Source organism: Neocloeon triangulifer, unplaced genomic scaffold (genome assembly GCF_031216515.1).
Source record: "Neocloeon triangulifer isolate White Clay Creek 2 clone unplaced genomic scaffold, ASM3121651v1 ptg000014l, whole genome shotgun sequence".
Lineage (NCBI taxonomy): Eukaryota > Metazoa > Arthropoda > Insecta > Ephemeroptera > Baetidae > Neocloeon > Neocloeon triangulifer.
This window is the reverse complement of record NW_026775556.1, coordinates 9,129,550-9,146,244: the sequence shown is the minus strand read 5'-3', so window position 1 is coordinate 9,146,244 and position 16,695 is coordinate 9,129,550. Positions and strand designations below refer to the sequence as shown.

General features: G+C 37.3%; 3 protein-coding genes across 8 annotated transcripts; 2 read left to right on the top strand and 1 right to left on the bottom strand.

The window, feature by feature from the left end:
• Positions 1–51: 51 nt before the first annotated feature.
• Positions 52–6,111, top strand: LOC132200146 (activating transcription factor 3). Of its 3 annotated transcripts, none has more exons than XM_059625384.1 (4): positions 468–611; positions 2,616–3,077; positions 3,451–3,558; positions 4,565–6,110. In XM_059625384.1, exons 2-4 carry the CDS (start codon positions 2,643–2,645, stop codon positions 4,874–4,876), a joined length of 855 nt encoding a protein of 284 aa, XP_059481367.1. In that variant the 5' UTR covers positions 468–611; positions 2,616–2,642; the 3' UTR covers positions 4,877–6,110. The 3 variants fall into 3 exon arrangements, with proteins under 3 accessions (XP_059481368.1, XP_059481367.1, XP_059481366.1); XM_059625383.1 differs by having other exon boundaries at positions 3,436–3,558; XM_059625385.1 differs by lacking the exon at positions 2,616–3,077 and having other exon boundaries at positions 52–611; positions 3,436–3,558; positions 4,565–6,111.
• A 493-nt stretch (positions 6,112–6,604) lies between these two features.
• On the top strand, positions 6,605–13,388 carry LOC132202056 (YLP motif-containing protein 1-like). Of its 3 annotated transcripts, none has more exons than XM_059628724.1 (19): positions 6,605–6,723; positions 6,907–7,003; positions 7,387–7,464; positions 7,795–8,041; positions 8,093–8,652; positions 8,703–8,858; positions 8,939–9,233; positions 9,287–9,491; positions 9,549–9,920; positions 9,977–10,051; positions 10,105–10,346; positions 10,457–10,534; positions 10,597–10,876; positions 10,926–11,325; positions 11,378–11,722; positions 11,827–11,895; positions 12,726–12,783; positions 13,001–13,110; positions 13,169–13,388. In XM_059628724.1, exons 2-19 carry the CDS (start codon positions 6,914–6,916, stop codon positions 13,307–13,309), a joined length of 3,801 nt encoding a protein of 1,266 aa, XP_059484707.1. In that variant the 5' UTR covers positions 6,605–6,723; positions 6,907–6,913; the 3' UTR covers positions 13,310–13,388. The 3 variants fall into 3 exon arrangements, with proteins under 3 accessions (XP_059484707.1, XP_059484706.1, XP_059484708.1); XM_059628723.1 differs by having other exon boundaries at positions 10,594–10,876; XM_059628725.1 differs by lacking the exon at positions 7,387–7,464 and having other exon boundaries at positions 10,594–10,876.
• A 1,906-nt stretch (positions 13,389–15,294) lies between these two features.
• Positions 15,295–16,616, bottom strand: LOC132202059 (uncharacterized). Of its 2 annotated transcripts, none has more exons than XM_059628737.1 (5): positions 16,502–16,616; positions 16,210–16,318; positions 15,904–16,150; positions 15,676–15,837; positions 15,295–15,615 (listed from the first exon to the last, which is right to left on the bottom strand). In XM_059628737.1, the coding sequence occupies exons 2-5, from the start codon at positions 16,316–16,318 to the stop codon at positions 15,534–15,536; spliced, it is 600 nt and encodes a 199-aa protein (XP_059484720.1). In that variant the 5' UTR covers positions 16,502–16,616; the 3' UTR covers positions 15,295–15,533. The 2 variants fall into 2 exon arrangements, with proteins under 2 accessions (XP_059484720.1, XP_059484719.1); XM_059628736.1 differs by having other exon boundaries at positions 16,210–16,307; positions 16,502–16,610.
• Between the last annotated feature and the right edge of the window lie 79 nt (positions 16,617–16,695).

The following is a 16,695-nucleotide window of genomic DNA, read 5'->3' as shown; positions in this document are numbered from 1 at the left end:
TATTTTTTAAATTAATTTTCTTGGTAATGAAAGTGGTAATGAGAATTGTATATAAGAAGGAGTAAAATGTGCAAAAGACGAACACTATGTAACTTTGAAGACGGCGATTGATTGTGGGGAGAGAGAGAGAGAGAGAGAAGCTAAGAGAGGAGAGCAACAAGAGGAGAGTTTGCCGCGGAAGGCACGGCCAATGGTTGTCGGTCGATGACATCAGCGGCGACCAATGAAAAGCTGGAACGATGACGTGATTCGCTATTCTAGGCGCGGTTAACACAATGGGAGTGCAAGATGCTGCGAGAGCTAGTAATACAAAACACAACGCGCCCGTCTTGCTTGAAGAGCACATTCGTATTGCCAATGGATTGCGCGAGTGCACCGCTCCTCGAGCACGTTCGATTTACCTGTTGAATGCCGACTTATCATTTTGTTTGTCTCCACTTAACTCTGAGAGAGCACGTTGTGGTAGCGCGAGCAGTGCGACGCGACGTTTAGTGGTGCGCACCCACCTTGTGACATACAGCGGGCGGATCACACACACACATACACACACACGCGCGTATCAATACCGAGAGACTGGCTCTCTGTCAGACGTGCCACACTTTGCCTCAGAGGTAGGGCCTCTAATTAATAAGTCGCTTTTCTTTGCATGTTCTATGGGCAGAATTATTGGCAATTCGACTCGTTTTTCGCAATCGTCGCTCTTGTACGCTATGCAACCGACCACTGACAACACCCAAGCTCTTTATGTAAATAAAAACTTGCTGCTTTAGCATACATCGCAGTTTGTGAAGGAAAGTGCATTTTACCAAAAATTTTATACTAAATTTTTTTTTTTTTTTTTAAATTTAATCAGTGCCTTGCACAAAATGTTTATCGTAAAAAATTATTTTGGCTTTACTAATAAATATATTTAGTATGAAAATACACAATTTACATAAGTAGAGGCCATCAAGGAAAAAACGCGGCGAGGCCACTTATAGCAAAGGGTTGGGCGCGGAAAGATATTTGATGTCGGTTACTTTAGGTCAAATATATGTATATGAATATAATTTTTATTTTCCTGCATTTCTGATTTTTTTTTTAATATTATTTTATAGAGAAACTTATATTCTGAACATTAATTTAACAATTAATTATTTTGAATTCATTAAAACAATTGCTTTTTATTTTTAATAATAGCGCAATCTGAAAAGTGACGCCATAACGTCCGATACATTCAACGCATACATTAATCTCCTTGTGCTCCTTATTGTTAACCATGGAAATGCACAAGCAAATAAAGAGAACAAGCTAAACCTTCAGTGCGCCTCGATCAAAATCTCGGCTCGCCGGGTCACGGATCCGCGTCTCTGGCGCCCTCTGCAGCTTTAAGCTACTTAAAGGAATATTTATATTTGAGCAACAAGATGTTCTCATATTATAGCTTAAAAGCCTATCCCTATTCATTTTACATAAGTAGGGTTTTATGGCAAAGAAGATTTGTTTCTTGCATTTTATTAAAATTCAACCAAATTTAAGGCAGGTCCTTTTTTCATTCAAGCAATGAATGTGAGCATTTAATTATGGATACGTTAATGGATCCATGAATAAAAATAAAAACAGCTTTATCCTTGATATTCTTAATAAACTTATTAATTGAAAAAATAGATCATAATATAAAAAAACAGCAGATCGATGAGGATAATGAGTTTAGCCTCAAAACTGAATTAATTTTACTTTTTCTTTAAACTTATTGAAGTCAAATCAAGTTAAAAATACAACTTAAATCTTTCGATTTAATTGCCTATTTAAAATTATTGCCTCTTTTTTAATTTGTTCAAGATAAGTTGAGTGACTAAATTGACGAAAAGATAAAATTGGAAATGCCAATGAAAACTTATCATATTATATGCACCGGAAGACAAAAGGAAATTGGCTAGGACTGGAGAGGATGTGAGGAAGGAAGGAGCGCTTTATTAATTGTGTGGTAATACAATTCCCAACATTCAGATGAATAATTTCCGCAAATAAAAATTTGAAAAAAAGGGGAAATAACCTAAAAATGCCAAAATATTAACCATTTCAATTTGAAACATATGGCGTGTGTATAAAAAGACAAAATTCAAATAATGTGTCTCTAATTAATAAATTGCATTTAAAAGTGACATCTGCGCCTTTCCACGTTGAAATTACTCTACACGTGAATTGAATTTAATTCATTTACTAATGAAACGTACGACGAATTATGTGCTGGCTTTTTCGTAGCGCCCGCATCTTTACACAACTGACAGACACCAATTATTTATACTGGAGCGTCTCCTTTCAAATTTAGAAGCATGATTTGAATTAAATCATTGCTTACTTTGCAAGAAAATGCATTGAATTCACGTTTCTTTTCTAGAACGGTTTTTTCTATTCGTCTCATAATATGACGCTTTTGCTATCTCACATTAAATGTGAGACCGTCGCTTTTTGATCAAAGCTCTATCTACTGCTCCATCGCGCTTTCTTGGCAAAAACAGAATGCTCTATCTTTAACTTCTATCTTTTTCTCTTCTCTATTTTAACTCAATTCAAAAGACAAAGAGCCAAAATTTTTCTAACGATATGCATCACGTTCTGTGTGTTGAATTTAGGCGTGCGTTTAGTTTTATAAATCGCACATGTATAACCTGAACATCAACATGGCGGGGATCGATGGCCCATGCAACACACCAAAGACCCCTGAGGTGCTCAACTCGGTGATTGCAATGAGCAGTGGGCCTTTCACTTATCCCAGTGGCAGCGGACCCCATCAACAGCAGCACTCGCTGGCGCACCAAGTTTCGCCGCTCGCTGGAGGCCAGCAGGCGATGGCGCAGTCTTCCAACTTAATGCACCCCTCGCAAGAAATCATGCCACCCCCAAGTGTGCAACACACTTGCTCTCAGCTGATTAAAGAAGGATTAAAACTGACGATCCAGTCAAAAAGAAAAACCAGTGGCGGCCCCGAACCCGTTTTCCCTAATAACGACACTTCGCCCGCCGAAGACGTTAATTCCATGGTGCCTAAAATGCAGTATTTTTCTAGCAATATCAGTTCGTCAGGCGATGATGAGGTTCGTTACTAACTTTAATAAAAATTAGAGGGTTAACTTTATGAATTTCAGTATAAGCTGGAAGAAATTCTTTAATTGTTGGGAATTGTTGAAAAAGAAAGTTGTTTAGAAATGTTAAATTTGAAGTAAGGCTTAATAAAATTTATTTATATAACCGCAAATTTGCAGATCTCTTTGCAAATTTTGCTTATAATTGTGTTTATTTTTTATTTTAAAAACACTTAGTATTTGAATTTCATTATTTAATCTGGGAGGGTTTGATTTTTTAAAGCAAATGAAAATTTTTTACCGCATGTTAATTTTAAACAAATATCCTTAATTCTTATATCCATTTTTGATCATACGTTTATGAGTGTAGTTCTTTGGCTTTCAGTTGACTGCCGAGGATGCAGAGAGAAGAAGACGACGGCGCGAAAGGAACAAAATTGCAGCCACGAAATGCAGACTGAAGAAACGTGAGAAGACAGTCAACCTTGTACAGGTGTGTGTGTGTGCACGTGCGCGAGTGTGTTTGCTTTCTGCTTATTTGCTTTACTTTTAACAACGCTGCACTTTTTATTACCTCGGGCTGAAAGTTAATTAAATGGAAAAACGTGAGGTGCCTTTTCAACAAGACCTGTATCACGGCGGCAGCGCACGCTTAGGGGTTTAAATACATTAAGCCACCTTGTTGGCGCATCTCCGTTTCAAGTCAGTGTACGTGCGCTTGCGATGTATACAAGAGATATTTATTTGCTTTGCAACAAAGAGAGCCGCGCAACCATTATTATTTTTCTCGCGCCTTTCTAACACTTTGCTAAGATCACAAGTTTCGCCGCCTAAAATAATCTCTTTGCCAGCGAAAGTAAAATGTTATCAAAAACAATCCTTGAGAAATAATAAAGAGGGAAAAGTAAAGAGTTTTTAGCAAACTAAAGATTTGTTGAAGATTGCAAATGGTCATTTCTGGCAAAAACGATCAAAAAAATAATTTTTGGTAGGAAAATGCTTTAAAAAGAACATTTGATTTCAAGCTGTTTTCCGCTGTGACATTACATATTATGCGCTATAGCATATTAAATTTTTAATCAACTCCAAACTCCAATTGATGTGAGTTTTGTTTTGAAGTTGCTTGTGTGCAGCGTTTTGAGTGTCTCTTAAAGAGATTAAGAATTGGATCGTTTCAAAGTTACAAACTTGTTCTCTTGCTATATTTTTGCATATAATACGAGTCTATAATTTCAATAAAATAATTAAAGTTCCTCGCGTTAAAATAATTTATTATTATTTTATACTGATGAAATTTTTTAAGTTTGCTAGCCAGTACGTCATGAAACAAATTGTGCCTTTTTTGCTTCCCTTTTGCATGATATTTTTAATGCTTTTTGCTTACAATTGTATTTCATTTAAAAATTTCAAGTGAGTGTCAAAGCTTAAAAGCATGCGCTTTTTGTAAAGCACGGAAGTTATCTAAAATGTATTTTTATTTAATTTTAATTAAAACCTAGGAATCGGAAGTGCTGGACGCGCAAAACCATGACTTGAAGGCGCAAATAAAAAATTTGGAAGCTGAGCAGCGGCGCCTCGTGGATATGTTGACGGTGCATCAGCCGGCGTGCATCAATAACATCACCAGCAACCCAGTGAGCCTGATAGGAGTTAAGGACCCCCAGATGGCCCCTCACAACCAGCATCATTACTCGAACTATTACTCGGGTCATGGGTCATGCAACTCACCGCAAGAATCCCCTCAGAATCCCTATGTGCATGTGGAAGTTTACCCCCATCACCAGGGCCTAGACAGAGGTTGTCTTGTCTAAAACGCAAGAGAGCAAACAAAAATATTTTTTGTACAGTACGAAAACATGCTGAAAGCATGAAAACTATCTGAAAAAGTGGGACCCTCTTAAAACACTCCAATATTCCATTTACTGAGAGAATTTTAAGCTAGACACTCGCTATTTATTTAAATACGGACGTATTTTTACACTTCTCTACAAATGTAAAATAAACACGGAAGACAAAAAGAAATGGAAAATAAAAATTATATTAATTTCTTGATGAATTGTAATTCCTGTCAATGCTGAGAACAAATAATAATTACATTTGTGTTGTGTGGCTATATTTTTGTATAGCACAAAATTCGCAACACGCACTACAATAAGATCTTGTCGGAAGCAGCAAACTTAACAAGAGTGTGTATGAATGTGACATCTTGGAAAGTGTCTGCAAATGCTTGGCTGTGTAGTTTCAAGCCATAGTCACCTGCTTATTTAAGAGCAGTGAACTTCAATGTGCCTTCCTTTAATTTAAAAGTAAATTAGCTGCGCGACAATAATTTTTTGTAAAAAAGAAAATTAATTTTTTACGCAGATTTGATACTTTTTTAAACTTTTTAAATAGGAGATTTTTTAAATCGGCCATAAGCTGAATCAAAATGATTTTGTAAAAGCGAAGAGAAATTTTATTCTAATCGAATGTGTGCCTTTTATACTTTAATGTGCTGAGCAAATTTAAATTTTAAATGAGCAAAAATTTGCAGAGAAACTATCCTTGAGTGCCAACTTTGTCAACTTAATTTTATAACTGTATTTGTTATAGTATCTATTCTAGTTGATGATAAAATACACAAAAAGTATGCATGTATATTATTTTGCTGGGAGTCATGAGAGTTTTTTCATGATACTCTCTTAGCAACGATTTCAGCAAAGGAAAATCAAAGCATGTTACAGGATCAACTACTATTATACTATTTAGCTTTCGGTACAAATTTTTTCCTATAAATTAGTAAGATATATGTTTACCATTGATTAATTTCAACACAATTAACGTTATATTGATGAAAACCCTCTATCATTGTGATTCTGAATTTTAAGTGCTAATGATGTTACAAAAGTGGCCTCGACCAAAATCTCACTAACAAAAAGTTCATAGAGCGAGCATATCACAATTAAAATTTAAAGCATCTTCTACCGACCATGAAACATGTCTTAAAATAATTGGTCACAAAAATATAATTCACACCAATTTTACTGAGAATGTAAAATTTGTTCGTTTTATTACTTTTTAACATCCCTCTCATTTTTTTTATTTTTTTTTCTAAATCAACAGCAAACAACATAATAGAAAGAAACGGTTAAAATTAATACATGTGTATATTTATGTTTCATTTTGCATGTTAGAAAAATTTAACTTTAATTTAATTTTAATTGTTTTTTTTTTTGCAAATAAAAACTGCAATTTAAATTGCTTTAATTTTATATAATGGCTTTTTTATAATCAACGAAATAATTTAAAATAAAAAAAAACAGTAAATTTTAGTTTTCGATCTTCAAAAAGTTTAAAATTGTCATTCAAATCGGAAATTTATTGAAATCTACAATACGCGACTGCGACTGCGAGAAACACATGGCCACAACTGTAAGTGCGCGACAATTGTGATTGCTTTTCTAAAATGCCGTGCTGCATCGGCACCAATACAATCCTGGGTCACCGACTAACCAGCTACAAAAAGAACCTACCAGATGCCCCAGTTCCCCACCCCGTGTCGTCAATAAAGATGGTGACTGCCGAAGCCTGAGCGTATGTTGTGATTTGTTTTTGTGCTGGAATGGAACGCAAAGCCGACAGGGAATAATTTCTTATTCACCTGCCAAATCTTAAAGCAGTAAGTGTTTTTAATTTTGACATATTATAACGAATTTTCATCTCTCACTGTCTTTGTAAAAACCGCTGAAGAGGGATGCATATTATTGCGTGTTTGTTTTGAAAAGCGCCAAGACCGATCTCGATTTGTTTCATTGTTGACAATTTGAGGCTAGAAATTTAGCGAGTAATTTTCACTTCACAGGTCCGCTATGCAGAATTGGGAATCAGCAGCTGCCAATTATGCTGCTCAGCAGCAAGCTATGGGATTCCCAAACTTGCAGCAGAATAGTTTACAAGAAGTAAGTACCAGCTCGTCAAAATTATGACAAATTTTAGCATATTATTGAATATACCCCAAAAATTTAATTTTAAGGAGAGTGAGACTGAAAACTGGATATAGAGGATTGTATAAGTGGAAATGTGTATTCAATAGTTAATCGGCCTTGAACATCAAAATCTTTTTTTACATTTTACAGTCACAAATTCGCATTGTTTATTTCTTAAATTCTTTATGAATTGCAACACTCGATTAAGTGCATAATAAACCTTGCTACATCATTTCGAGTTTAAGTCCTTACGGAATATTTGATTTTTTGTCTTCACGAAGCCCGTAAACAAGTCCATTTTTTAATTTCAATATCTGTGATAAACAAGTATTTAATAGAGTATGATGTCTTTTAAGGACAGTTTAAGAAGTGCCAATGAATGGCAGGTGTGGCAGCAGGAGTATTCGCAGTGGCAGGAACAATATGGGGAGCAGGTAATGCTTTGCTTTGATAGCAAATTTGCAATCGGAAACACACTGGGAACATAGAATTATGATTTATAGTTGAATGCACTTGGAAAAAATATACATTTCCTACAATAGTGAAAAATCTTTTGAAAATTTCAAATAAAATTTCCCACCTGAGTAAGCAGCTTTTCTTAAAAATTTGACGGAACTTAATTTGCTTACGTTAAATTCATTTCGCTATTGCAATTGTTTTAAATAAATAAAATTAGAGATTACATTAAAATTGAAGGAACCTTCTTTTGTAATTTTTTTTTTGTTTGAGAAGAAAATTTATTAATTTTATTGCAAAAATTGCAGTATGAAGCAATGCAATCCCAGATGCGTCAAGGAAGTGGCGGTACGGGGTTCGGATTTGGTGCCGAAGATCCTGTTTCTCAATTTTCAAGAGGCGGAGGACGAGGCGGTCGAGGAAGAGGCCAAGGCAACCAACCCTCCTGGGCTGGAGGAGCAAATAATCAAAGAGGAAGAGGAAATAATCGGGGCCAAAACCAGCAGCCTAGCTGGGGTCGAGGTCAGCAGTCTAATCGGGGAGACCACCAGCAAGGTGAGGATTTAATTAATGAACTGCTACAGAGTCCTACAATGCTATTTTCAGGAGGATGGTCACAGCAAGGAAATTGGGAAAACAAGAACAATCAGCAGCAACAGTGGAGCGGCAACCAGTTCCAGCAACGGGGTGGTCGTGGCCAGCAGCAGAATTCCGGAGGAAGAGGCAGAGGAATGGGCAGGGGCCGTGGTGGCGGTGGCGGCCCCAATAGTTTTGGTGACAACTCTCACCAGCAAAACCAACCCCTCAACTTTCATCAGCAACATCAGCCTCCAAACTCGCATCAGCCAAGCCAGCAATCTCCGAGCTCTCATCAGCAAAACCAACCTTTAAACCCTCTTATGCAAATACAACCTCCTAACTCATTTAAATCAACTCCCAACCAGCAGCAGCTGAACCCCCTGCCACTAGAGTTGATGAAGCAACCTCCTCCTCCACCACCACCTCAAGAGCAGCCAAAGTTGCCTCAGGAATCTCAGAAAACGAGTCCTGCTAAACCTGCTGCAGAGGAGTTATCCCAGGCTGAAACTGAATTTGATTTACAGTTTAAAAACTGGGAGGATCAGTTTGAAAACTGGAAAAAAGAAAACGTAGATCACCCTGATAGGGTAAGTGTTGTTGATTATGGATACGCAAAATATATTAATCAATTCCGTAGCAACAATATGAAGAATATGAGTCAAAAATGGAGCTGTTCAGAGAGCAGCTTCTTGCTCGAAGGGAAGTTATGAAGAAAAAACGAGAATTAGAAGCAAAGGCCAATCTGGAAAAACCAATTGCCCTACCAAGCCCAATTATTGCTCAGCAACTTAAGGTTGGTAAACTAATGCCATATTTAATTGGATTCTGCTGAGGGAAAATTTTCATGAATTAATGCAATATGTATTTAAATAGGTTGAAGAGGCACCAAAAAGTATGACGCCTAAAGGGTTTGTTGATACCAAGTTGCCAGCACCAGACGTCAATAAACAAAAACCAAGGTCGATACAAGATACGTTACGAGAAATGGCAAATTACCCTAGTGTGTCTCCGGCAAAGAAAATTGGTCCTCTTTGCGTCACATTAGATGATGATATGGAAGAGGAAAACCCATTTGATACGCCACCCCCAATTCCTGGGCTTGAATTTGAGCAAAATGACCCACATTTTGACGCGCCTGCACGTAAAGAGGCGTTTTTATCACCTTCAGGTAAGTGCCTGTCCAAATAATTTAGTTTTAATTAATTTTTTTTTATCTTGTAGGGCCTCTTGGACAAAATTTAGCATTTGAAGATCTTCCGAAGCCTCCTATGGATAAAGGTTTCCCTAGACCACCTCTTAAGCAAGGCCAAGAATTCCCTAATCAGCTGGACGATTCAAATAACTACAAAAGCCCCTTTAAAGCTGAATTTCCAAGCAAGCCTAAAAACATGAATGAGACGCAAAACCAATATTCAGGGAACAATAGGTTATATAATTAATGAAAATTATTAAATCTTAATCGTTTTAACAAATAATATTTTAGATTTGAAAGTCGAAGTACCCCACAAAGGATACCACTTACTCCGCAAGAGTTGTTCGGAACTCTACCTGCTGATTTCAATCCTTGGGTTGATCTTGGCAGTGATGATGAACTTCCACCAGGAATATTTGATCCTCCTAAATTTCAACGCCAAGAAATGATTAAGGATTCTGATAGTGGCCGTTGGGAAGATTCACATGGCAGAATGGATAATCAATCATTTGCATCAAATCAAGGTGCACGCAATAATTTTGAAAATGCTCCTGGGTCCAACTTCCGATCTGGCTTTGGAGGTAATAAAAATCCAATGGAGAAGAGGTCATGGAGTCCTGCACCACCTCCGCGACAACAACCTCCAACAGAATTTGATCCTGGGTAAGAAATTACCAATTAATCCATCTTAAGTCCATAATAATATTATGTATATCTAGGAATCGAGGGCCTGATAATAATCCTTTCTCAAGAATGGAGACGTTTAATAGAATGCCAAACGAGTTTCATCAAAGGTAGTTAATGTTTTATTTAATTTGGACAGTTCATTATCAAGAAATAATTTTAGTCGAGGCCCAGGCCCAGAGGACCGTGATCAAGATAAAAGGAATTTCCATCCAGAGTGGGAAGTCGAGGAGTACAAAGCCAAAACAGTAATTGAATATGACCACAAGCAACTTAACGTGGTCACTCCAGGCATTACTCCTGTAGTCCAGAGTGCTTGTGACAAGAAGAGAACTGTGTTTAAAGAGCCAGCAAAAATATTGGACTACAGCCATACTTCTGAGGCGGAACCAACTGTTTATACTCGTAAGTGTTAATGTCAATATCCCATTTTTTTTAAAGGATATAAATGAAAATTTATTTGAGAGTAAAATATTTCTTGAAATTTTTATTATAACCATTGTTTTTATACACAGCGGATCCTTTTGATTACGATCGTACAAAGTATATGAAGTGGGAGAAGGAGGATTGGCGGAGGTCAGAAAGAGATCGAGGTAATTTATAAATAAAGGAAAATTAAGGCTCAAGATTTTTAATTGAATTATTTGTCTAGCAGATAGAGATGTGTGGGCGCAGGATGACAGAAGGAGACCTAAACGACCAAGGAATTACGAGAGGGACAGTTATGACAATTATGATGACCGAGAGAGGCCTGATAGGGGTGATTATTACAACAAAGACATCCAAAGGCCTCGAGACAGGGGTGGAGATTTTCAAGATAGAAACGACTATCATGAACGGGATCGGCGAAGGAGCTACCCTGATCGACAAAAAGATTATAGAGACGAAGAATTTAATTCAAGAAATGACGACTTTCAGCATGGCACCTCACAGAGGTAGGATACTGTTTTAGATTAATGGGTAAATGCTTATTAGATTGTTTAGCTCTTCATCAAGGCCAGCGCAAGGGTGCATCAAGCCATCAAATGAGAGCCCATCATTCCCAAGGGAGAACAACAGTCCTACAACAAAATCTAATGCAGAGAAAAAAGAGCATCCGCAGTTATTGAACAAGAAGATTTTAAATGCATTCAGTGAATTGGACAAAACTCCAATCGAAGAGCTCCTTTGCCTACCTGGACGTGTACAGCGGCCATCCAAGTTTGCGATCTTCATGCGAGGCCCTCCTGGAAGTGGCAAAAGTCAAATTTCGAAGCTTATCAAAGATAAGGAAGTGGAGAATGGAGGCAACGCTCCAAGAATACTTAGTTTGGACGACTATTTTATGGTTGAAGTAGAAACAAACGTCCAGGACGTGGAAACAGGTCGAAAGGTCAAGGCAAAGGTAGCATATTTAAAAGTTTCTTTATACGAAAATTAACGCATATATTTATTAGGAAATGCATTACGAGTATGAAGCAGAAATGGAGGAGCCCTACCGCAACAGTTTAGCAAAGGCTTTTAAGAAGACGGTGGATGAAGGATACTTCCCCATTATAATTGTGGACTGTGTGAATGACAAACTGAGTCATTTTGAAGAAATGTGGCGACATGCCCAAAACAAAGGTTTCAAGACTTTTGTCGTTGAAGTTATGGAAGAGGCAAGTGTTTGTGCATCCCGGAATGAGCATGGCAGGTCATTGGAGGACATTCAAAAGATCATAGCTGGGTGGGAAGATACTCCTGCTTCTTATAACAGACTGGACACCTCAGGTCTGTTCCAACAAACTGCCAACAATGAGGTATGAGAAAAATTCACATTTTTATTATAAAATCTGTGGGCTGACATTGTGTTTACTATTTTGAAACGTTCCAAGCTGAATACAAAAAATGATTTATTTTGTAGAATGATGCCAATGAAGAGAGCACAGTTAAAGCAGATGCTGACGGAGAAGAGCCTGGAAACCACTTCTCTGTGAGTACCTTGTTTTAGATCAAGTTTTTTCAGATCTCTATTCAACTGAAAGTTCAATTGTGGCAGTTAAACTGTCTTAAATAAAAGCACTACCTAGACAATTTCTTATGTTTCCGCTATTTTGATCAGAATAATCCACTTTGTTCTTCTGGACTTGAGCTTCTGGTGACCTATTGCGCTGCAGCGCTCCTTTACACTCCTTATTAACCGTATTTCGCTGTGCGTCCGCGTTCTTGAGCTAAATGCTATGCTTATACCAAGGATTTAGCTCAAGAACGCGGGCGCATAGCGATTTGCTAAATTTTATTCTCTCTAGTATCCAGCAAAACTCTGACTTAAATTTTCATACTAACTCAAGGCAAGGGCGCTTATATTGCTTGAAAGCGCCGTCTACATTTTTGAAACACCGTTTTTTTTTTAAGATATCAAATTTTGATCAAAGATCTTCTGTTCCTGTGTTGCACTTGTTAGAAAAGATCAGATCCAAGTATAGTCCACAAAATTTCCTGCACTTTAAGTGCATTTGGTATAACTTGTGTTTAAAAGTATCTTAAAAAAGGTCTCACAGTGAACCTTTTAGATTGTGGTTTAGTTTGCGACAACTATTCTATATGGTGAATTCTTTATTTGATGAAAAGACTTAGATAAATTAAAGCCACGGCAGCTGTTCTAACCATCAATGGAATGTGGTTTAAAAAGCTGCATTGGAGAATACAAGCTTTTTTTCTAAATTATGCAAGACAAATTTTACTATCGCAGACAGTGTTCCGTCAAAAACACAAAATGTCTCATGACATGACACTCGTAATTTCACGGCCAATCTTTTGTAGGAACTTGTAGCCCTCGCTTCTAGTAAATGGGATACCATGGACCCCGAGAGCAAATTAGGTGAGTGACCATTTAACTTTTATTATGTTCATACAACATCATAGTTTATTTGTCTGTTATTTTAAAATCACATTGGAATATGCTATTTTTTTGCATTATAGTTGTTTATTATAAAATTAATTTAAATGCATTTTTCTCAACTTGGGCAAAATTTAAAATTTTCCTGCTCTATTTCAAGTAATTTTGGTGGCAGTCAATAATTTATGATCATTTCCAGACAAATTGGACGGCATCAAGAAAAGAGTGGCCAAAGAGTCTCTTTCAATGGATGACTGGTTGGGCTTGGAGGAGTTGAGTGACGCTCCTTTGGAGCCAGGAAAGAAAAGAGTATGTTGGCAGTTATCGTTTTGTCTTTCTTACCATCTTCCTGTTTTAAACTTAATAGGTGCGCTGGGCAGACATCGTTGAGAGGAAGGAGCAAGAAAAGATGCGCGCCATCGGGTTCGTTGTTGGCCAGACCGACTGGAGTCGCATGATGGACCCCACGTTTGGAGGTGGTGCATTAACAAGAACTAAGTACTTTTAAATCTTTATTATACAAGGACACATTTTTTGTAAATACTCCAGTTTAGTGGAATAAAATTACTGTGAGTTTAGCAGCTCAATTAATTTGTTTATTGCTGATTACTTGAGTAAAAAAACAGCTTGTTAACATAGGAAATTCAAAGCAGTCTACTTTAATTCATTGGCTAGGCAAACATTTACTCTAAAAGGTCATTACTCAATTCAAAAGCGTGGAGAAGGCTTGCGCAAGTGTGTCGCAGTCGTCTCCAGCGGAGAGTAACAGTGTGTTGCATGCTTCGTCCAGGTGCCCCGGCTCCGCGTATTCCCCAGCCTCTATCAAGAGTTTCCTGTTAATATTTTATGTTTCGGTAATTATTAGGACGTGAGTTATTATTAAGCGCCACACCTGACTCTTTTTTCGCTGTCTTTGTCTCTTGCTGACTGGTACAGTGTGCAAGCAACCACGGCGCGACAGTTAGTTAAGGTGTCTACCAGGTCAACCCTGAGCTCGTTTGCCGACATTTTTCCTTTGAGCCATGCCATTAACTGCAGAGTGCTTCCCGATTGCAAACCCTCCATCATTACTGGTGGATTGGTGCTCTCCACCGTCGGGGGTGCTGCCAAAGGGTGCGGCGGGTCAAGCAATGTGTATTTTGCTGGCAGGTCATTTGTGCCCTAAAAATAATAATATGAAAAATTTACCTTCTAGAAAATTTTTTGTCAAATTAAAAAATTATTTCATTATATTTAGAAAATTTGATTTTAAAATATTCATGCTAAACTAACCATAAGATATAAACGGAGTAACTTAGTCAAATTCTAAAGATTTGTTGTAATTTTCTCATGTGGGCCGCGCTCGCGCATTGTTGCCCTTGATATTAAAATTAATTGCCTTCCAATTTAGATTATAAAATTATATTTTGTCATCAATTAATTATTTATTTATTTTCCTCGCACTGAAATGCACGAGATATATTAAATTAATGTACGTTACCCCAAGTTCATTTTGATGTTGATTTCTTGCGTGTTTTCGATAAACACGCAAATCGCGCTTTTGCATTTCTCGTTGCAATGTTCCTCCAAAATTTAGTAATCTTCTCGCCCGTAGCTTTCGTCCCTCTCGATTTACGGGTGCTGTGTTGTTAACCATGAAAAGCAACGTTTGTTGCTGACCAGAACTCAATTGTTGCTAAAATTAACCAAACAATCATAATCAGGGATTAAAAATTAAATAATTTGAAACTTTTATGTCTTTAAAAATTTAAGGTTACCCCTTTTCTTACCTGAAGAAGGTTAAGAAAAAACAAAAATGCCAGCAGTGTAAGAGCGCTAATTGCAGCGTGGCTAGTCGCTTTTGTCACGATTCCTTGGTAGGCAGCCCACCTACGCACAAACGTTGGAAAATTTGAATTACATTTTTTTTATTTATCTTCATTATTATCTAAAAGCAAGTTTCTTAATTCCAAATCATTTGAAAACAAAAAAGCTTGCTATGATTTGATGCAAATATTTGGATAAATACCCTGGAGAGCTGATTGTGTATGTCCCCGCTCGCTCTTGTGCTTCTTGCAGCCCCAGAGCTAGATGAGCCAGGGGTTCGAACGCCTCTACTGACGGGGATAGCAACGTTTCCATCGGCACGTCTGCTTTATCAGCTTCCTTGGAACTAAATGCTTCCTTACTTTTGCTTCCGATGCCAAATTCGCTCAATTAAAACGGAGCAAACGGTGCTCCCTAACAGTCGAGCGCGTTAGTTTTTGTCACGCTGATGCTCGACCTCGCTCGGTTTGCGAACGTACTTATCAGGTTTAAACCCAATTATTTTCTTGCTTATTTTTTTTTGCACATATGAGTAAAATTGTTTTTTATTTTTGCATAGATGTTTTTCAAGAACTGTGCTAAACTATTCCCATAACATCTTTTGTAATTTTATTCAGCCTGGACAGCTATGAACTCTAACCTCTACATGAGAGAACTTAAAGCAATTACGTAAATCATCGGGTGTGAATGAATGACACGCAGGGGCACTTATTCTCCCATTTATTTGTAAATTCTCAAACCTTTGCAGTCATTTCTAAGGTCAGCATCTCAAAAGTACTTAAAAATTAATATATTATATTCCCGCGGCTTCTAGAAAAGTCAAATTAATTTCCATTTTAAGCTCTCCGACTTCAGAAAATAGATCGTTTTCTTCACTTGGCAGGTTTAGTGTCGACAAGGTGTCAGCCAAAGTGATGCACTCGTCCTCAACAGACTTGACCACTTCGTCGCATTCCATATCCTCTAAAACGTTGATTCCATAGTTTGATGCTTTGTTTCAGATATTTCCTGAGACAGTAATTTAAAGTTAATTACGCGTTAAGATTAAGATTTTTTTTTTTGATTTACAATAGGACGTGACTATGAATTCGATTCGCTTGATCATCGCCTTTTGAGTCTCCGGTCAAGGCGCAAGCAATCTCTCCTCGGCAGTTGATCATTGTTTCTAACAGGTTTTTTCTTAGTTCATTTTGTTGAGGTTCATTGCCTTTAAAGTATTCGAGTGGCAAACTAACAAAAAGGAACATTCGCCGAGTGTTTATTATTAATTAAAGGTTGTGATGATATTAATTATACCTCATCAAGTTTAGCAGCTTATTAGCAATAGCAGGATCGAGCCGTCTCTCTACGGAATCCTCACCATATGCGTTGAGGTTGCGAGTTTTTCGAATGTTTAATTTCGCATTTTTCGTCGACGTCACTGTTACTTTTGCGCGTCCCTCGATGTCTTGCTTGGCTTTGAATTGAGCAACAGTGACTAACGGCCGCTCGAGTTGTTGACGCTGAAAAGTACCGTCTGCTGCTGACCAGTCGCAAGGTTTTGCTAAAAAATTTAAAATAAATTAATTAATAATTAAATGTAATGTAAAATGAATTGCAGACCTGTAGCATGTTTAGGAAAAACAGAAAAGCTAAAAGGGCCAGGGCGCTGACCGCGGCATTGCTGGCCCCTTTTTTCCCTTTCCAACCACTTGGAGGCCCTGATGCCCATCTAAAATTAAATTTTATTGGAACTTTTACTTGATTTGCAATTAAAGAACAAGAAATTTTATAGCTTTATTTAGTGGAAGAAAACATCGGTATTTCTTATTAATTATTTCCACTAAAAATTTTTATATAAAATTAATTTATCAGAAGCTATTAAATAAAAAATCACTAAATAAACAAAACTCACCCTGGAGAAGAATAAGAAAAGCCTTGACCTCTATTCGAAATTCTGCCGTAGGGTGTTGGAGTTGTAGTTCCTGAGGACAAAAGCCCCCATGTCATTTTGGGTCCGCACTTCGCCGATGCTAGTTGAGAATTAAAAATAATATCAAACCATTTTACTCGGCGCCCTACAAGGTAACAGAATAACTGTCGTTTTAT

What these genes read in the sequence shown, in the direction of transcription:
- LOC132200146 (XM_059625383.1), top strand. Translation starts at nt 2,643, where the DNA reads ATGTATAACCTGAACATCAACATGGCGGGGATCGATGGCCCATGCAAC. An exon ending in GTTCGTCAGGCGATGATGAG is followed by an intron (nt 3,078 to 3,435) that starts GTTCGTTACTAA and finishes TTATGAGTGTAG; the next exon opens with TTCTTTGGCTTTCAGTTGAC. An exon ending in AGACAGTCAACCTTGTACAG is followed by an intron (nt 3,559 to 4,564) that starts GTGTGTGTGTGT and finishes ATTAAAACCTAG; the next exon opens with GAATCGGAAGTGCTGGACGC.
- LOC132202056 (XM_059628723.1), top strand. Translation starts at nt 6,914, where the DNA reads ATGCAGAATTGGGAATCAGCAGCTGCCAATTATGCTGCTCAGCAGCAA. An exon ending in TTATTGCTCAGCAACTTAAG is followed by an intron (nt 8,859 to 8,938) that starts GTTGGTAAACTA and finishes GTATTTAAATAG; the next exon opens with GTTGAAGAGGCACCAAAAAG. An exon ending in CAATATTCAGGGAACAATAG is followed by an intron (nt 9,492 to 9,548) that starts GTTATATAATTA and finishes ATAATATTTTAG; the next exon opens with ATTTGAAAGTCGAAGTACCC.
- LOC132202059 (XM_059628736.1), bottom strand. Translation starts at nt 16,596, where the DNA reads ATGACATGGGGGCTTTTGTCCTCAGGAACTACAACTCCAACACCCTAC. An exon ending in TTTTCTTATTCTTCTCCAGG is followed by an intron (nt 16,308 to 16,501) that starts GTGAGTTTTGTT and finishes GATGGGCATCAG; the next exon opens with GGCCTCCAAGTGGTTGGAAA. An exon ending in ATTCATAGTCACGTCCTATT is followed by an intron (nt 15,616 to 15,675) that starts GTAAATCAAAAA and finishes TTACTGTCTCAG; the next exon opens with GAAATATCTGAAACAAAGCA.